This window comes from Symphodus melops (assembly GCF_947650265.1).
Source record: "Symphodus melops genome assembly, chromosome: 10".
Lineage (NCBI taxonomy): Eukaryota > Metazoa > Chordata > Actinopteri > Labriformes > Labridae > Symphodus > Symphodus melops.
The window spans coordinates 9,927,896-9,945,060 of NC_136700.1; the positions used below are offsets into that span (position 1 = coordinate 9,927,896).

At 43.8% G+C, this 17,165-nt stretch overlaps 2 protein-coding genes across 4 annotated transcripts in view; both read right to left on the reverse strand.

Moving 5' to 3' along the window:
• trim59 (tripartite motif containing 59) overlaps positions 1 to 4,971 on the reverse strand; it is a 117,531-nt gene extending 112,560 nt beyond the window's left edge. Inside the window, exons 1-5 of one of the 3 annotated variants that reach the window (XR_013780000.1) lie at positions 4,529 to 4,971; positions 3,253 to 3,579; positions 2,921 to 3,142; positions 2,598 to 2,807; positions 883 to 1,725 (exon numbers count right to left, since the gene is read on the reverse strand). Coding sequence is in view for 2 of the 3 variants with exons in the window: in XM_079354280.1 (XP_079210406.1) it covers positions 1,129 to 1,725; positions 2,598 to 2,807; positions 2,921 to 3,142; positions 3,253 to 3,507 (1,284 nt within the window). In the remaining variant the exon portion in view is untranslated. Of the gene's footprint in view, positions 1 to 181; positions 1,726 to 2,597; positions 2,808 to 2,920; positions 3,143 to 3,252; positions 3,580 to 4,528 lie in introns of those variants that run through there. The other 2 variants (XM_079354280.1, XM_079354279.1) reach the window with 2 other exon arrangements.
• Positions 4,972 to 5,044: 73 nt separating this feature from the next.
• On the reverse strand, positions 5,045 to 17,158 carry kpna4 (karyopherin alpha 4 (importin alpha 3)). Its single transcript, XM_079354276.1, has 17 exons — positions 16,854 to 17,158; positions 14,972 to 15,016; positions 14,712 to 14,801; positions 13,362 to 13,391; positions 13,042 to 13,094; positions 11,969 to 12,064; positions 11,628 to 11,713; positions 10,835 to 10,921; positions 10,568 to 10,737; positions 9,922 to 9,966; positions 9,637 to 9,768; positions 9,396 to 9,524; positions 8,644 to 8,748; positions 8,463 to 8,534; positions 8,180 to 8,342; positions 7,999 to 8,093; positions 5,045 to 7,422 (listed from the first exon to the last, which is right to left on the reverse strand). The coding sequence occupies exons 1-17, from the start codon at positions 16,920 to 16,922 to the stop codon at positions 7,327 to 7,329; spliced, it is 1,563 nt and encodes a 520-aa protein (XP_079210402.1). The 5' UTR covers positions 16,923 to 17,158; the 3' UTR covers positions 5,045 to 7,326.
• Between the last annotated feature and the right edge of the window lie 7 nt (positions 17,159 to 17,165).

The following is a 17,165-nucleotide window of genomic DNA, read 5'->3' on the forward strand; positions in this document are numbered from 1 at the left end:
ACAGGCGAGAATCAGTACATGAAGCTCCCTTCATGCTCCGAGATGAAAGATGGCGTTTATATTGTAGACAGTAAACAGTTTGAAATCTTGAACATCATTTTATTTTCAAAAGAAGTGAGGACAGGACCAGGTTTGTGTAATGAAAAATTAATTGAGGCTGTTGATACGTTCATCAACATCAAAAATAAGATCATGTCTGCTTGTTGGAGATCCTCTGGTCCACAGTTTTTCTAATAGACTGTACGCCTGTAGTAAATAAGACCTATTGATCATGGTGGAGTAACAGTCCAATTTAATATAATGCTGTAAAGTGGGCAGAGGTAAAGGCACGGAGAAGGGAGCCAATCAGATCATCAGAATCTGCACATCATGTAAACAGTCTGCTGTAAAGAGATCCATGCAGCAGCTTGAGCTCTCTGACACTGCTCAAACGTCCCACTGCATGATGGGAAAGAAAGGCACCAGTATCATATTTAGTGTTTACTGTACACCTTTTTCAATATATCAAATATATGATAGTGTTATAAGTATAAGTGTTTCATATAATAAAACGCTCAGCTGACGTACTTTGACCATCATGTTGAATAATGCACAACAAAGAACAAAACAAAATATAAAATAATTCAATACTGAAAATACAAGGATTTGTTTTACGACAGAAACTACACGTCTACATGTTCTGTGGTTCTAGAATATAAATAAGCCGTCTTCAGGTCTGCACAGGATCTGTTGGAATAACAAAAGTGCTGATTATCATCTACATTCAACAGGTGGCGACGACAGTTCAACTATGCATGTGCACGCTTTGTCGTTATTTACTTTTACCATTATCATTTTTAATCTGTTTCCTTCATTTGGACCTCCATCTCTCTGTTGCCTGACTCTTTTAAGGACGACAACGGTGAAGAATAAACTAAAGATACAAATGAAAGCAGAAATGTATCTTTGCTGTGTACTTACAGTGACCACTTTTTTACAGGTTTTTACCCTCAAACATCCCAAACGCAGGGATGTCAAATCAGAAAAAGGAGAAAATAAATGTTTGGTTGGATTTGTTTTCCTCTACAACAGGAAAACTACAAGGAGGCCTTCTCAGCTTCCTAATAAACATGATTCCAGTCAGACCTTTTATGTCAGAGTTTTGAATAAGGCAGCCAGCTGCTGGAGGGCTTTTTCTCCCACTGAGGAGAGGAGGCAGCTCCATTGTTCTATCGTGGCCTCTGTCACTGTGTACGCTGAGCCTGCTGTGTCCCACACAGATGTTATCAGTTCACTGCTTAGCCCGTGCACCACCTGACTGAACCGAGAGAGCAGAGAGAAACCCAGCGATGCCCCGCCTACTGGGTTCACCCACATCACCCCCAACAGCAGCAGCAGCCCAAGCAGCACCACGGAAGAATTTGGCTTTAGATCCTGCAACCAGCTGTTGGACTGATCCCTCCCCGTTTCCTTCCCCATCACGGCCTCCACGCCGCCACATCGGGCGCAGCAGCACAGCTTGGGGACAGGGGCTTCCTCGAGGCTGCCGATGGTCACAGCGGGCCAGTGCTGCTGGAGGAAGTCGGCAGCACGCGGGCTAACGGAAAGTTTTATGACAGAGGGAAGAGGAGTTTTAATAAACTCCTCCACCCGCTCTCTGAATAAATGCACCTTCTCCAGGAAGACCAGCGGCGAGTCCTCCTCCTCTACCGATGAGCCCAGAGACACCAGGTCCAACTGCTCCTCCTGCAGGACAGCAGACTGTTATCTGAGCTGCTCAAACAATAAGGCCACCAATAATCCGAGAGAAATTGACCATCTGAAAATAAACTAACTGCTTATCATATTGGATCAGGATTGTTTGTGGGACAAAAGAATAAGAATCAGCCTGCATGAAAATGAGTAAAATAAGCAAAGGGCCATAAATCTATGTTGCAAAAACAATGTGAAGTAAAACAAATGCATATTGGCTATAACTCAGTTTTGAAGTCTATTTGTTGTTCATCATGTTTTACATGACACCTGTGTTTGTAACGTGTCCCTCCAGCTGAGGGAGAAACCACTGCTCCTTTACATCTCAGATATATATCTTTCTTTTAATAATAGTGATGAATTCAGACTTTTGAAATGTGTTTAATGACAATTCTCAAATTGAATGAAGGGTCAAACTGCAGTTAACTGCGCAGTACTAATGTGAAAACGAGACCGTGCCTCAATCTTGTGAGTGACTGATGCTCGTTCTAATCGTTCGACCCTTTTAAAGACGGAGCAGAGAGAGAGAGAGAGAGAGAGAGAGGATGTAGAGCTCCGTTAACCCACGGGCATCTCTGGTGTCGCGCAAACGTCTTTCAATGAGTCGTGACGATGACAACATTTTCATTGTGCTGCATCCAGTCTCATGAATGCGGCACACGTGTGCACATCTGTATCTGACAGATATTTGATTTTAGAGGCACTTTCTGCTGTTTGTCTGAGACTTTAAGATGGCTTTGAATTTCTGACTGGCTCCTCAATTTGCACGACACACGTCATCTCATTTAAAATGTGTCCTTTCTTGTGGCTACTTGTCGCCGATAAAATATTGAGTTTTTAGAAATAGTCTCTAAAATGAAACACACCTGCAGCTCCTTGACTCTGTGTATAAGGGGGTCGTAGGCCCGGCCCACCTCTGCTCCAGCGTTATCCAGAGCGTCCAGGTAGGCGTGTCTCTTCTGAACAAGCACCGCCTCCAGGGTCTGAAAATACTGATTGACCTCCTGTCGGTCCTGCTTCACCAGAGCCTCACAGCGGGCCTTCTCCTGCTCGAGCTGCTCCCCCAGCTCACACACCTGACAGAGGGAACTTCAACTCATATTTCCACACGAACAGCGACGGCTTACAATTGATGCACAATCCAGCTTCTGAAATGACGTTGAAGGCAATATATAAAAGGTTTCTTCACCTGTGACCATCTGCGCTCTGAAAGTCTCGCCAGCAGCAGCGCTGGGGTCTGTTTTTCTCTGATGAAAGCCGCCTGCAGGTCGTCTATGGGATGACCCTGATGCTCCCCAACAGTCAGACACAGCCCACAGATCAGCTGTCGATCCTGGATGCAGTACATGTTCAGGGGCTGCCTGTGGTGCTCCTCGCAGGGAGGGGGCCGCGGCTCACTTTCACTCTGGTACTGTGAAGATAAGCACAGTGACATGACTGCAAACACAACATAAAGGATCGCAGGACAAAGAGGATATGAGATGGTTGAAGAGATGACTTCCAGGGTGTTTCCCCTCTTACTTTTTCAATGATGGCCCGCAGACAAACATTGGTGGGCAGAGCTTCCACGCCCGCAGGGGGCAGCTCCACCACACTGCGACAGTTGGGGCATTTTAGCGGCAGGCGGAGCGGACGCCAGATGGAATAGTTGGTGGACACCTGGAGCAGGTTGTCCAGGCAGCTTTTACAGAAGGTGTGAGAGCATGGCAGAACTCGCGGATCACAGAACAGAGAGTAGCACACGGAGCACGTAAGGTCCTCTTCGAGGTTGTCCATGGTGGAGACGAGAGGCTGGGATCAGGTTGTAGGGGGAGGAAGATCAGGGTGGATGAACACTATGTGCTTCACCTGTTTAGAAAAATACATGTGCTTGCTGCTACTTTATCCATCATGAAAAGAGATTTTGACAGAGATGGGAAAATAAACCAACATAACATTTTCTGATCAACAGTTGTATGTTTTAGCTTTTCAATTGAGTTACAACTGAAAATAATGTAGTCCAATAAAAGACATCTGAAGAGAGAAAAATTTTGTTTCTATACAATCACTTGTATAAATTTGTTTCCCCATTTTATCATCTTGTCTCTTTTAACTAAGAGTGGAGAGAAAAACAAGAGAACAGCCCAAAACCTATTAAAGGATCACTTGTGTTGTTGTGTTGTCTCTCCTCCAGTTACAGCTCAACCACAGTAACAATAGGAGGCATTATGCCAGAACCCACCCAGTCCACCCGCGGACGCGCGCGCGTGAACGCTCTCACACACTCTTTGTGGTCAGGTCAGGTTCTTCAGATGTCCCCTAAACCTGATCCATTATGGAGTCGACCTGTGTCCTTTCGGCGCCAGGATTTAAACGGGTAACTTCATGCAAAATTAACGTGTGCCTTATCACAAAACCTGTTTGTATAGGAAATATTACAGTTTAATTTGCACTTTAAAGTCGTAAGCAAAATCCTTTGCTGCTTTTACTGACAGGTGAAGTTTGTTTTGGTAAACTCTCCATAATGTGTTTTCCCCAGTTTTGTTTTACTACACTAAAGGCAAATGCATTGTGTTTTGGGTTCTCATCAGAAGCTGAACCCAGACAACATACTGTCCACACCAATAAATCCTCTTTTTATAAACAACTTTAACAAGGCAACTCAAGATACTTTCTTTTATCGCATGCTGTTGCAGTTTTTTTCACTGCATCTAGTCTTTGATAACGTCTGTTTTGTCGTCCAAAGCAGAGGTGATACATATTGTTCATATTTTACAAAAGACGTAAAAATAATCGACAGCACTGGAGTCAAACTCACCGTCTGCTCGGAGAAGTCTGCCCAAACAGTGCTTTCATTTCCTGTTCCTTCTCGTGTTGCCTTCACGGGCTCTCAGTTATGTCGGACAACAGGCAGCAGCAAGACGGGCACATTCAGGGGCGTATGTAGAAAACGGGACAGGTTTACGTGTTTCAGTGTTTAAATGTTTTAACTTGTTACCAACTGTGATATATACATCTTTTTCTGCCCACAAGAGGAACATGATGTGCTTTAGTATTTCATGCATGACAAATTAACATGGCTTTGTTGGGCTTATTTTAACCGATTTACTTCCGACAGTCCTGAATGCACCGTCTTCCATTTGGCATAAAGCGCATGCGCAAAAACCGTCCCCGTAGCCTATCAAGTACGGCCTTTTCTGGATTTGAATTTAAGCCCTGCCATCAGAGGAGAGGGAGTATTTTGCTTCTCTTTAGTTTTTATAGAGATAAATCATGGACAAACGCTTAAGAAGAAAGCACAGCACTTATTCACAGACCACACACACACTCAGTCTCCCACTTTGGGTTTCACTATTTATTTTCTTGAAGACAACCTATCCTGTATAGCCTATCTCCCCAAAAGGTCTTTTGGGCAAACCAACTTTTTCCTTCAATGTAATAATTTTAGATTTGAAACCACATGTTTGCTAACAAGGAATGCTGCAAAAAAAATACCCCTATGTTCAACAGAAGGTGTATGAGCACAATGTGTAATCATTTATTTACTACAGTGTTTGAAGTTAACACAAAAAAGGGTAAGCAAGGGTAAGTTTGTACACCTAGCTGGTAGAAGAGGAAAGAGGAGTATGGGGCTAAAGCATAGACTAAAGGACCCTGCAAGGTACAGCAATCTTGTTCATGGGTTTATTTATTATTTAGGAGAACCCACTTAGGACAATTTCCAGCCCGACATGTGGGACACCTTTTGACCTTGAGAAAAGAGAGAGGTTAAATCCTCTGAGTTTAGCTGAGATATACGAGCAGATTTTTTTTTTTTTAACTGCTGCTCCTGAAGTAAAGTCATTATTTTCTCAAGAATCACTAAAAAAAAAAAAAAGAGCATCATTAGATTACTTTAGAAAGACGACAAAGATTGTGGTCGAGTGATGCATATTGTAAAGGTCGTTGGCTGGTCAAAACCTACGAAAACCAACCGACAAAACCTTTCAGGCCTCACTTCGCAGTACATGTGCAAAACCATAGATTATTTAGCAAGTCGGACACTAGTTGGGAGGAGGGGGGGGCGTGGGGGTAAGGGAAGGGGAAACATGTAACATTTAAGCACAGTTTTACTTAAAATGAAAAATACACTGTATCCACAGCCTAAGGAAACTAAAATACCCTAAAAAATAACTGTGCTATAGTTTAGTACATGCAAAGGTTATGATTCACAATCCTACGTAAAATGGCCATTGACTCATTGTTCTTCCTTATGGCAACAATACTGCGAAGCAGTGATTCGCTGTGTATTGAAGGAAAAGTAATGAAGTGTCATAAGGGGGAACTGGTCATTTGGTTGATTATAGTGATGGTGTCAAATATTTCACAGCATCAAGCCCATGTCTGGTGCGTAGGTTAGGGTCTGTACGAGGGTGCAATACGGTCGTCGTCGTTCACCTTTACAGAAGCAATTTAACTAAAAGCTGAAAATAAAAAGTATCATAAAAAGGAACACACTGGAGGCGAAAAGAAAAGCCCACAAGCCACCAATTGCATCTTGATATAATGCACTGCTGCTCCATACCTGCCATAGCATTGTCCAGTGTCAATTAATACTAACTTAACAATACTTCAAAACAAAAAAAGTAATCCTTGTGATGATTTTTTTTTTTCATTTCCAAAGTTCTTCCTTTCAGGGTTTAGAGAATCAGCCTCTCTTTCAAAGGCAGAATTTCTTTCCTGAAACCTTTGCTAACCTCGGTGTTGCGTTTCTAAATTTTTGTTTCTCTCCAGATGTTGTTTTTGTATTTTTATTTTATCCCGTCTCTTGCATGCGTTCTCACCCAGCCTTGCACACTCCCAGTCACGCACGCAGCCAAGCACACTCAACTCATCCGTCCATTCTCTCGCACATATGCGACACGCGCAGCCGGACTCCTGGCCCCGCCCACCAGGGGGAGAGGATGACGCCCTGTCGAGGGGCTTTCGCGTTGGAGGAGATGAACCTGGCTCCTCAGCACTGAGTCCAGTCATTCATACACAATGGGTCCATTCACACACATGTCTGATAGCGTGGCCGATTGGGGGAGGGGCACGTCGAGGGTGGCGCCCTCTGTAGTCGGAGGACCGCAGAATTGTGATGGTTTGTGGTTCATCTCAGTTCGTAATTAAAGTTATTTTCATGGCTGCATTTTGTTGTGTTGTAATATTTCAAGATCTCTTGATTTCTCATTTTGTGATGTCCTTGGTTCTCCCCGGGCAGACATCGAGTTTTTGTTGTTGTCATTTGAAGAAGTTTTCCGAGGACGACAGCTCCAATAACACAGAAGTTATGTCGGCATGTCTCTCAACACATTCGATGTAGATGTTTTGCTTTTTTTGCAACATGTAGCCACTCATTCTCACTCGCACCCACTCGCCATCTCAAACTTCATTTGGGCTGGTTTCCCCTGGAATGCCAAATGAAATCCACACATTTTTCTCTCAGATAAGATGCAGCCATGGATCCCACGAGCCAAGCACAATGGATCAAATTTTTCACACTCTCGCTTTCTCTCGCTCTTTCTCTCCTAATTTTTTTTATGTTGAACAGAGTGCTGCATCGTGAACAAAACTCCAGAATACCCCAGATGCCGTCTAGAACTGGAATCCCTCGGCTGGCACGTTGGCGGAGTTAAAGCCGTAAGTCCCGCCCTGGATGGCCTCCGGGACCAGGCTGTTGTCTTCATCGATCTGAAAGGAGGAGGGGGGGAGATGGTTAGAAAACATACGGCAGATTGATTTTTTGATTCTCTATCCGATTCACACAAGTTGTCGGATGTGTCCGACAACTTGTGTGAATTTTCATTCAGTGAATTTTAAAAGTACAATCCCAAAGTACAAGCAGCAGATACAGTGAAAGTTTTAAAACCGCAAACTGAGCAGAAAAATCAAACAAACGGATACACTGACTTTTGACATGAAGTTTGTGGGCACACTAACACAAATAAAATTCATCCCCACTAACAACACGACTGGGAAAAATATGGATCTCAGGCAGATTCTGCAGGCACTTAATTAAATGTTTGAGCCAAAGTGTAAGTACTTGGAAGATGACATTCAAACTCGATAACTTTCAAAAATACATTCATGTGCAATAACGTCCAAGAATAGCTGATGAGGGCCTCTAAATGAGCAAATACCCAATCATAGATTTAGATTTGGGGGTGGCCAATCAGATTTCAAGGGTGACCCATGGCCTAACAGTACCTCTAACCCACCATGACTGATATGTAATGACAAAACTAACTGCATCGACTTGAAACTTACATCATCAGATGAGAAGAATTGATCAATAATTTCGTATGCCAATTTGTAGATGTCTTCATTTTCATGATTCTGCAGTTGCTCCACCTTTTCCAAACCTAAGGAACAAAGGAAATAAGAAATTGAACAACATTAGACACGTGCACCACAAAAAAAAAAAAACTGTGTTAAAAGCCGAACTAACCTCCACATTCTTCAATGAGGTTAGCGATGGTTTCAGCCTCATCGTCAGCCATCTTGAGGATATTGCTGAGGCCATCGAGCACAACCTGCACAACCTGAGCGTCTTTAACTGTCAGCAGGTTGCAGAATGGAGGGATTACCTGCTTTTCAATCAGGTGTGCTACCTGTAAGAGAGCAGACAATGACGCGTATCACATTAAGTCTGACAAAACAGAAAGGAATAGCTCAACAGCAATAACATTTTAGCATTAAATGTGAAAAAACAAAAAAATCTCCTTTTCTACCTGATCTTTTCTTCCACTTATTGTCAGGTTGCTGATGGCCCATGCTGCTTCCTTCTGAGTGCCGAAGTCACCCTAAAAAAAAGAGAGAAAGAAAGAAAAGAAAAACATACAAGGTGAGTCAGATCAAACATCAAATATGAGCCACGAGAATGTCAAACACTTGTTTTAATGTTCTACACACCTTGTCCAGCAGGTGTATGATCATGGGGACGAGCTTGGCTTCAATGACAGCCTGCACCTGCTGCTGGTTACCCGCTGTGATGTTGGAAAGGAACCACACTGCCTCCTACAGGACGAACACAGACATTAAAAGACGGACAGGTTTCCAGTGGAGCCATCAGAGTTTCACATGAAGACAACCAAAGATGCTGAAGGGACTTCACTATGTCAAACAGTCAAAGAGACATACTGAACTGAAAGGTTTAGACTAAAGTCATGAGTGCGTTTTCGTGGACTGGATCAGAATCCAGAGGTCGGACCCGTGAAGAAGTCGACCTCTGGCCGAGACAGAGTGCTGAGGGAGGGGCGAGGGTGGAGTGAGGCTCTAATCATCAACCGGGTCACAAACAAGGGGCCTCGTTTTAAAGTGACCGGTCTCAGATGCACTTCGATATCAGCAGAGACGTGACGTCGTCAGCACCCTCTGGCCACCAACCCATGGTATCACACACACAATCCCATGCACACATAACCCTCCTCCCCCTCCCGCAAATCTTTCTACAACTATCCCCTCCCCTCCACCATGGATCCTTCTCCTCTTCTTCGTCGTCGTCTTCACAGGTCTTTGTTGCTGCTACAGGAACCTATCTGACCCCTGTGTACCTCTCACACCACATTCATACAAGCAACAAAGTCTCTGATTTCATCACTTCCAGAGACTGACAGGGGAGTGTGGGGGAGGGGAGGGGAGGGAGAGAGTGGAGCGTGTATTACCTTGTTGATTTTCTCCTTCGGGTGCGTGAGGAGTGCAGGGAAGTGGCTCAGAGCGTCACAGTTGAGCACCACCTGGGTCTGTTCGTCAGTGCCCGTCACAATGTTCCCAACAGCCCTCAGCGCAGCAGTCTGTTTGTGCAGAGACGTTCATTTGTTAGACACTTTGGAGCAAGATCATCTCTGCATGATGTTGGCGCTGCTCTGTAATGGTCTACAGGTAACACCGTTTTCTCTTTCATACCTGGACTTTGACCTCCTGGTGACTGAGTAGAGGCACCAGATGAGGGACGATGCCCGAGTCGATGACCATCTGGATCTGCTCGTTCCCAGCGTCAGTGAGATAAGAAAGAGCCCACACTGTGTCGACCAAGATCTGGAGGTAGGAAAGGGGGAAAAAAAACAACAACAATAATTAATACTTTTTCCTTCCTATAAAATTTCCTTTCCATCATTAGAAATGAGCAGGGGCTTCAGTTGAGGGAACATCACACTGCTGAATACGAAGTGGACAAATCAGAATACTCACACTGACATCAGTGTGGTGGATCAGCACACACAGAGCTGGAAGGATCTATTAAAAAAAAAAGAGAGAGAGAGAGAGAGAGAGCTGTCAGCACCGAGTGACGTGAAAGAAACAGCCCAAAAGTTTGATCAGCAACACACTGAAGTTGACCACATTCAACCAGCTTAGAACGAACAGGAATAGATCTTAGAGCAAACAAATCTCCATCACTTTAAAGAGCAGAGTGGATCCTCTCACATGTCAAAAGGAAGAAGAATAGAATAAGTAGAATTGTTTTGTAGTCACAGTTCAGGGCTAAGATAAAGACATCTCTCAATAATTCTCAAAATTCAACGGTGTTTTCTTATTCAAAGAGATCTTTCTCGATCGCTGCGCTGATTCTCTGTGCGTCCTCGTTTCAGTGGTCTGAGTAAGCACCGGGACGTATCAAAACGTAAAGTGCATCCTCTCCTATCACTTGAGCCGATGGTGGCATTTCAAAACCAAAACCCTTTTGCTTTTACTCGTCAAGACTTTGAATCTGACAGTGTTAATGATTAGTTACTCAGGCTTCCCCCTCAGAAACGTCAGAGATCCTTCAACACCTCTGTGGCCCCAAATCGTACACATCCTGCAAATGGCCTCCTTGTTCCACTACACCTGTACACACCTCCTGGATGGTCTCCATAGGTGGAGGCGGGTCCTTGTGGCGGCACAGGTTGACCATGACCCAGGTGACATTGCGGAGGAAGGTGATGGGGATGGAGGGACTGATGAAGGAGAGCAGGGGCTTGACCACGCCCAAGCTGATCACGTAGTCTCTGCACTGAGGGCCGTCACCTGAACCACACACACACACACGCAGATATGAACCCTGCGTCTACGAGGGACTGAATTCAATCCTGACACCGTCCTGTGAACGCGCTCGGTGACTCACCTATGATGTTGCCGAGGGCCCAGACGGCCTGTTCACACACATTCTGGTGGGGAGATTGAAGCAGCCTCAGGAACAGCGGCACAGCATCTACAGTGCGCACACACACACACACACACACGCACAGGGAGGGAAAGATAGGAGTCGAGATTCAATCGCATGTTGCTTTAGTTTATTTTACAAGCTCCAGGAAACCGTATTTTATACTCTTTAATATGACTTTATCATCTATCCACCCAGAGCATATCCTAAATCTATTCTCTTCAAAAAAAAAACCACTGCAACAAATATATATCCTTTTAAAGACGGTGCAAAGTGACGGCTCAATCTTTGGACCAAAAATGGCTTCTTACATGTGTGCAAGGACAGAAATATTTTAACCCCGTCATGTTTCTGTGTTCTTCAGTTTCCAGCTCGTCACCAAATAAGATCACGGACGCAAAAAAAAAAAAAAAAACACGCTGGAAGTGTGATTACAAGAACATCTGATGAACCCATTCTACAAGGGTCAAAGAATGACTAAATCAAACGTCATCAGGACAAAAATATAAACTAAATAGTTTAATGTTTGCCTCTCTCCATGTAAGAAGGCCATACATCGACTGCTGTCCAAATATGAAGATCAACATGGGAAGTGTGGCGGCTCTGGACGTCTTTCTTAAAGTTGTGATGACAGCATACGTCATAACTTTGCGAGATTAAACTGACAATGTCAAGGCAGTTACCCCTCCGTGTGACGGAAATGTAAAACCCGGGCTGTGGGTATGTGGATATGTTGTGACACAGTGACACTTACTGGACTGGACCACAGCTTGGGTCTGCTCTGAGGTACCGGACGCGATGTTGGTTAAAGCCCAGGCTGCCTCAAACTGCAGGGACGGGCTGTAGAGAGGGAGAAGCAGTGAGTGTGATCAGGGATGCTGTTTGAAAAGGACGCTGATGAGTCATGGATATATTTTTCTCTCCATTCCTGGAGGGTGAAAACTAGAGCACATTTACATAACCGCAACAAACGCTCAGATGGGCTAAAACCCTGCCGGATCGTTTGCAAAACTCTGAAGACAATTAAAACTGTGATGACTGCAAAGTGGTGATTGAACGTGAAATGCAGACAAACAGAATCTGAAGGTGTCTTACTTGTCCTCTCTCTCCAGGCAGAGGACCAGAATAGGAAGAATCCCAGACTTTATCAGGTCATCTATGGGAGGGTTACGGTCACTGGACAACAACTTCCTGCAAAAGGCAAAGACAAAAACACAAAAGCATTACTCACACATTCCCCCACTCGCATAGCTCCACTGACATGCAAAGATGGATGTTTCTACACAACGAGAGAAGCAGCTAAAGAATGTGAACAGTCGACATGTTACAAGTAAAAAAAAAAAAACAGCAGGTACATTGTGAGGGCATCTGCAGTGTCAAGATACAAATGAGGTAAAAATGCTTTCTGCCTCCGTACAACATGAATGTGCACCGTCTGAGAGTGAAGAGCAGGGGGAGATAATGGGAGAAAAAAATGCATTGTTGCCTTTTCTTTCCGTATCAAAGCCTGCTTCTGCCATTTGTGTGCAGCTCGTTTGCTAGCTTGAGCTTGTTGAACTTTCCTGTCGTTCACATTTACTGCAAAGGCAAGAGTTTGCGCCGAAGGAAGGTGGATTAGAGGTGGGCCGATATCCCATTTTCAATCATATCATGTGGGCTTAAGAATGGACTCATCTTTGTTGTTGGGGACAAGTTGCATTCTCTATTCTAACTATTAAAAAAAGATGCCGCTTCTCAATCCACGAACCAGTAACCAAACCTCCTGACTGGATGGGTTCACGACAGGCTCGGGGAAGGCCACAAGCGTCGGGCTTTACTCCCCTTTGTTTTCTGTCAGAGCGTTAGTTTCACCCTTTTGCCATCAGTACAATCAAGACGGATGTGTAACATAACTTTAGGGTTTATGAAATAAAACACCTTCCAAAGCAAGACAATAACGCAAGTGCAGTGAAGCTTGTGCAGCGTCAGGTTGAGCATCATCACTAAGAGGAGAGGCGTCGATGATCTGTCATAAGAACGCCTCGCTCCGGCTGCTCCGTCTCTGCTTCATCCATACAACTTATATATATATATATATATATATATATATATATACACATACACACACAAAATATATAAATATATATCGGACGACTGCTGATAGAAAGCTGGTGTGCTAGTGTTCCTACCGTGCAGCCTGAACAGCACTCAGCTGGACTCCCTGGTTATCACTGGTAGCATTCTGCAAAATAAACAAAAGGAAACTCATACACTATACATTGTAATTATCAAAATGTATTAGAAGAATCCTGATACAGTCACAGGTATGTAAGTTTTAACACTAATACTGATCTCTACACGACAGAGAAGATGGCTTTCAAGCTTCTTCAACACGTGAATATTGATCAACTTGAAGGATTTACGTTCGAGGCTCACAGATCAGTTTGGATGCTTGCTGAATACATTGGAGTTAAATGAAGATCAAGAAAAAGAAAAACGTCATACTTACTTGTACTATTGCTTCAAGAGAGGTGTTTTGCTGTAAAATAAAAGTCACATTTGTAACACATGCAGTATGCAATGTCAAGAGTTACAGAACAATCAGTCACAGGTTACCATTACAAACTGCTGGTAAGTTTAAAGAAAAAGCTCAAAGTAATCTGAGCTCCCTGAGGGAGGGGGGCAAGGGGGGTTCATATCCTGGCAGGACCAAACGAGGCTGAGCAGACATCTGTCGGTGTCCTAAAATTACTTTTGTATGCAACGTTAAAAAGGAAGGAAGGAAAGTCACCAAAGCAGAGCTGACCACAGAGAAGTGAGGCTGATGGCTGCCACCAGAACAATGTAGTAACTGGCATTCTCACTTGGACCAAGTTGGCGTAACAACGCGTCAGAAGGGCCGGACGTGCAGGCCGGCATTCAACAGGGTGACTTGCCAACTGGCAACCTCACCTGATGCCCCCTGCAGGAGTTCAACGCCAAATGTAGGCCAGCTCTGTTACGGACCGGACCACCCCCCCCCCCCCCCCCCCACGTGTCACTTCACATCCAGCACCGACTCTTGACTTTTATGCCTCGTTCTAAAAAGCCCACATCTACATCCAATGGCCCACGAGTCCTCCGATCAATCACAACAAAAGTCCAAAGGGGGGGGGGGGGGGACCAACATTCAAACACAGCCCCTGTATGTAAATATGGAAGCATTTGCAGTAGATGCATTTTGGTGTGTTCACATTGCAGTGCTGCTGGGGAGGATTTAACAAACAACCATGGCCTAGTTGGGTCGATTGAAATTAATAGTGGCGATAAGAACTCAGACAACAGCAGAGAAATAATTCTGAAGGAAGCTGAGGGGCCTTTTTGTAAACAGCTGATAACAGAAGACAGCACATAAGATCTTATAAGCTCAGCCGGCAAAAAAAACAACAAAATAACCAAGGAGGCGTCGGACTGATGAAAGAAATTCATTCAAGGCAACAAATAAAAGATATTTTTTCTAACCATGACAACAGTCCCAGTGAAGCTTAGGAAGTAAATCTGTAAGCTCACTCTCTAATGTCTTGCAGTGAGTTTGCATGTCATTGTTGATATACAGCTAGGCAGCCTGTTTAAGTCAGCCCTCTCAATACCAATCTGCTGCTACTGTGATTGAATTTCTGAACTGCTGAGTAGCAGTTTTTTTTTTTTAAATACCACATGTACAGCACGTCAGTTACAGCGGCCATCCTGATCAGTCCACTTTTTGTGACGTTAGCCTAAAAGACAGATCTGGCGTGTGCCGACGATACAACCCTAAAAGGGACGAATAGGAACATGTGCTGTTGAGCTTTTATGTTGAGTGGAAAGAAATGTGACGTACCGATCTGAAGTCTCCGTCGACATCAGAGTCCTCGCAGATGTCTTCATGGGGCACATTTCTCCTCTTCAGAAGGTGCTCATCTCTTTTGTTCTGTGATGGAGGTCACGACATGTGAATCTCATGTGTACTCAAGCAGAGATCCACAGTGTAAACAGGGAAATTATTTGCATTTTTTTTAACCCTCAATTTTAAGACAAAAGGCAAACAATAAAAAAAAAAATCACTTGGTGTTTTTTAGTTGATACAACAGAATGATTTACCTTTCTGAGTTCCACCACTACCTCGGTCCTCTGTCTTCTCATAGACTGTGGGCAAGACACTTCATTAGTATTGAATAACAAGGAACTTTAATTCCAACCATAGGATGCCAAGACAGTGACACAAGCGAGGACATTAAATTTGGAAACAGTGTGAGATCAGGATCCAGTTTGTGCAGCCAGAGCTGAACTGCAGTGTCATTCATACTCTGAGCGTTACATCAGCAGCCTGCACACGGCGTATGACAGTTCACCTTACTATGCTATACATACTTATTTTAGATATCAGAGCTGGTTTTCCCATTTGTTTTATTTAATTTAAAAATCTATTGTTTGGTAAAACATTGTCAACAGCCTGTTATTTAAAAATATTTAAAAATTTGCATTATTTAATTTGTGATTAACACTAAGATAAGACATAACTATTGATCCCCAATGCTGAAATTCAGGAGATGCAGAAGCAGCAATACAGAATTTTTTTAAAAAGTCAAAAACCAAATAAAATAGCTACATAAATACAATTTTCAAAAGTAGTTGGAGGGGATATGTACAGAGGACTATAATGGGGTGAACTCAACAGGACAATGAAGAAATAATGTGCAGTGAAAGGCAGGTTAGAGTGACCAGTGAACAATTTAAAACGACATGTGTGATCAGAGGGAGTGAGTTATGTAAACACATTGACATGATGCATTTCTAAATGTGGACAACTGATAGATAAAAGAATAATAAATGTTAATAATCTCAAGTCTTTTTTTAAAACCAAAATAAATAAATTGTGATGAAATACTTCAGTGAATCCAGTATTATGATCGGTATCATATCTGAAAGTTCGATATTTTTTTTCTATCTAATCAAAGTACATTTTATAGAAGTGGTGTGGGTGTCATCAATCATAGGACAATATGAGACCAGGCATGTTATGTTCTGATAAATGTGTGTGTTCATCACTCACACTAAAACTGCTTTAACTTGTGAGCAGCCGATGTCTTAGGGGGGGTCTAACTAGCTCTCTACAGAAACCACTTGTCAAACAGGATGTGTCAGTCGGTGTTGCTCTCACACACATGTTAAATAACACCAATGAACCAGAGTCAAAGTGAGCTAACTGTAAAATCAACTTGGTGACTTGTGGAACCAGCGTTAAGAGGCTAACGTGTTAGCTCTGATCTCTCCGTCATGTGATCCTGTTAACACGATGGTCACCTTTGCTCTATAAGCATGTGTCATGGTACTTCATCTATGAGAACAACATTCTTAAATACAGTGACATGATGTAAATGACTGAGGTATGGGTCCAGCTACACAGCTAAATGGTTTCCGCCATTGTTTTTCGGTCATAAAGACGGGGGATGGGTGGACCTGCTGCAGCCACCAGTAACACGGAGCTTAACGCTGGCTAGCATCAAGCTAGCACGCAGGTTAGCTAACTGCAGTATCAAAATAGCGCGAACTGAAGCTGTTAGTTAGACAGGTATTCGTGTGACAGCATCAATCTCATTTTTATTTACTTTAGGATATGTATCTAACATATACATTGGCTTACATATCGACCTAAGCCGATTTCGTGGATGATGTGCTTCACTAAAAGCTAGCATGCCCCCCCCCGTGGGCCTGGCTAACGGCGGAGCTAGCACAGCACAGCCAGCGGAGGCGATGAACTCTGCTAGCTTTCTTTTCTGACATGTTTCATAACCAACGACATCTTAAGGTGCAGCAAAACACAGCGGGAAGGATTATAAAAACTGGTGATATGTGAAGGCCCTGGTCGAGGCTCCGGGTCCAAAGTTCCCGATGGTAGAAATTAGAAACGACGTCACAAGGAAGCGAACAGAGCGGCGAGGAAGCGAGCAAGATCCTCGACACCAATCTGCGTAACTTTTACCTCCAGATCTCGGCCCTTATTCTTGAAATTCTTCAGCCGCTGGTTGTCCAGTTTCTCGTTGTCGGCCATGTTAGCAGTTCTGGTTACGATAAATAAGACTTTAACTCGTGGATTTAGCTTGCTAGCTACCCTTTCTGGTTTCCCCTTTTTTCTCAGCCTCTTGCTAACGGACTACTTTCTGCTGCTGTCCGCGGTGCATACTGGGAATGCCGGTGGAGGCGGCGACCTCGGGCTGGCGTAGAGGAAGGGTGGGGAAATCCCCTCTCCTCTCATTGGCTTCACTGTTAACATCAAACGTACACGGCGCGCCTC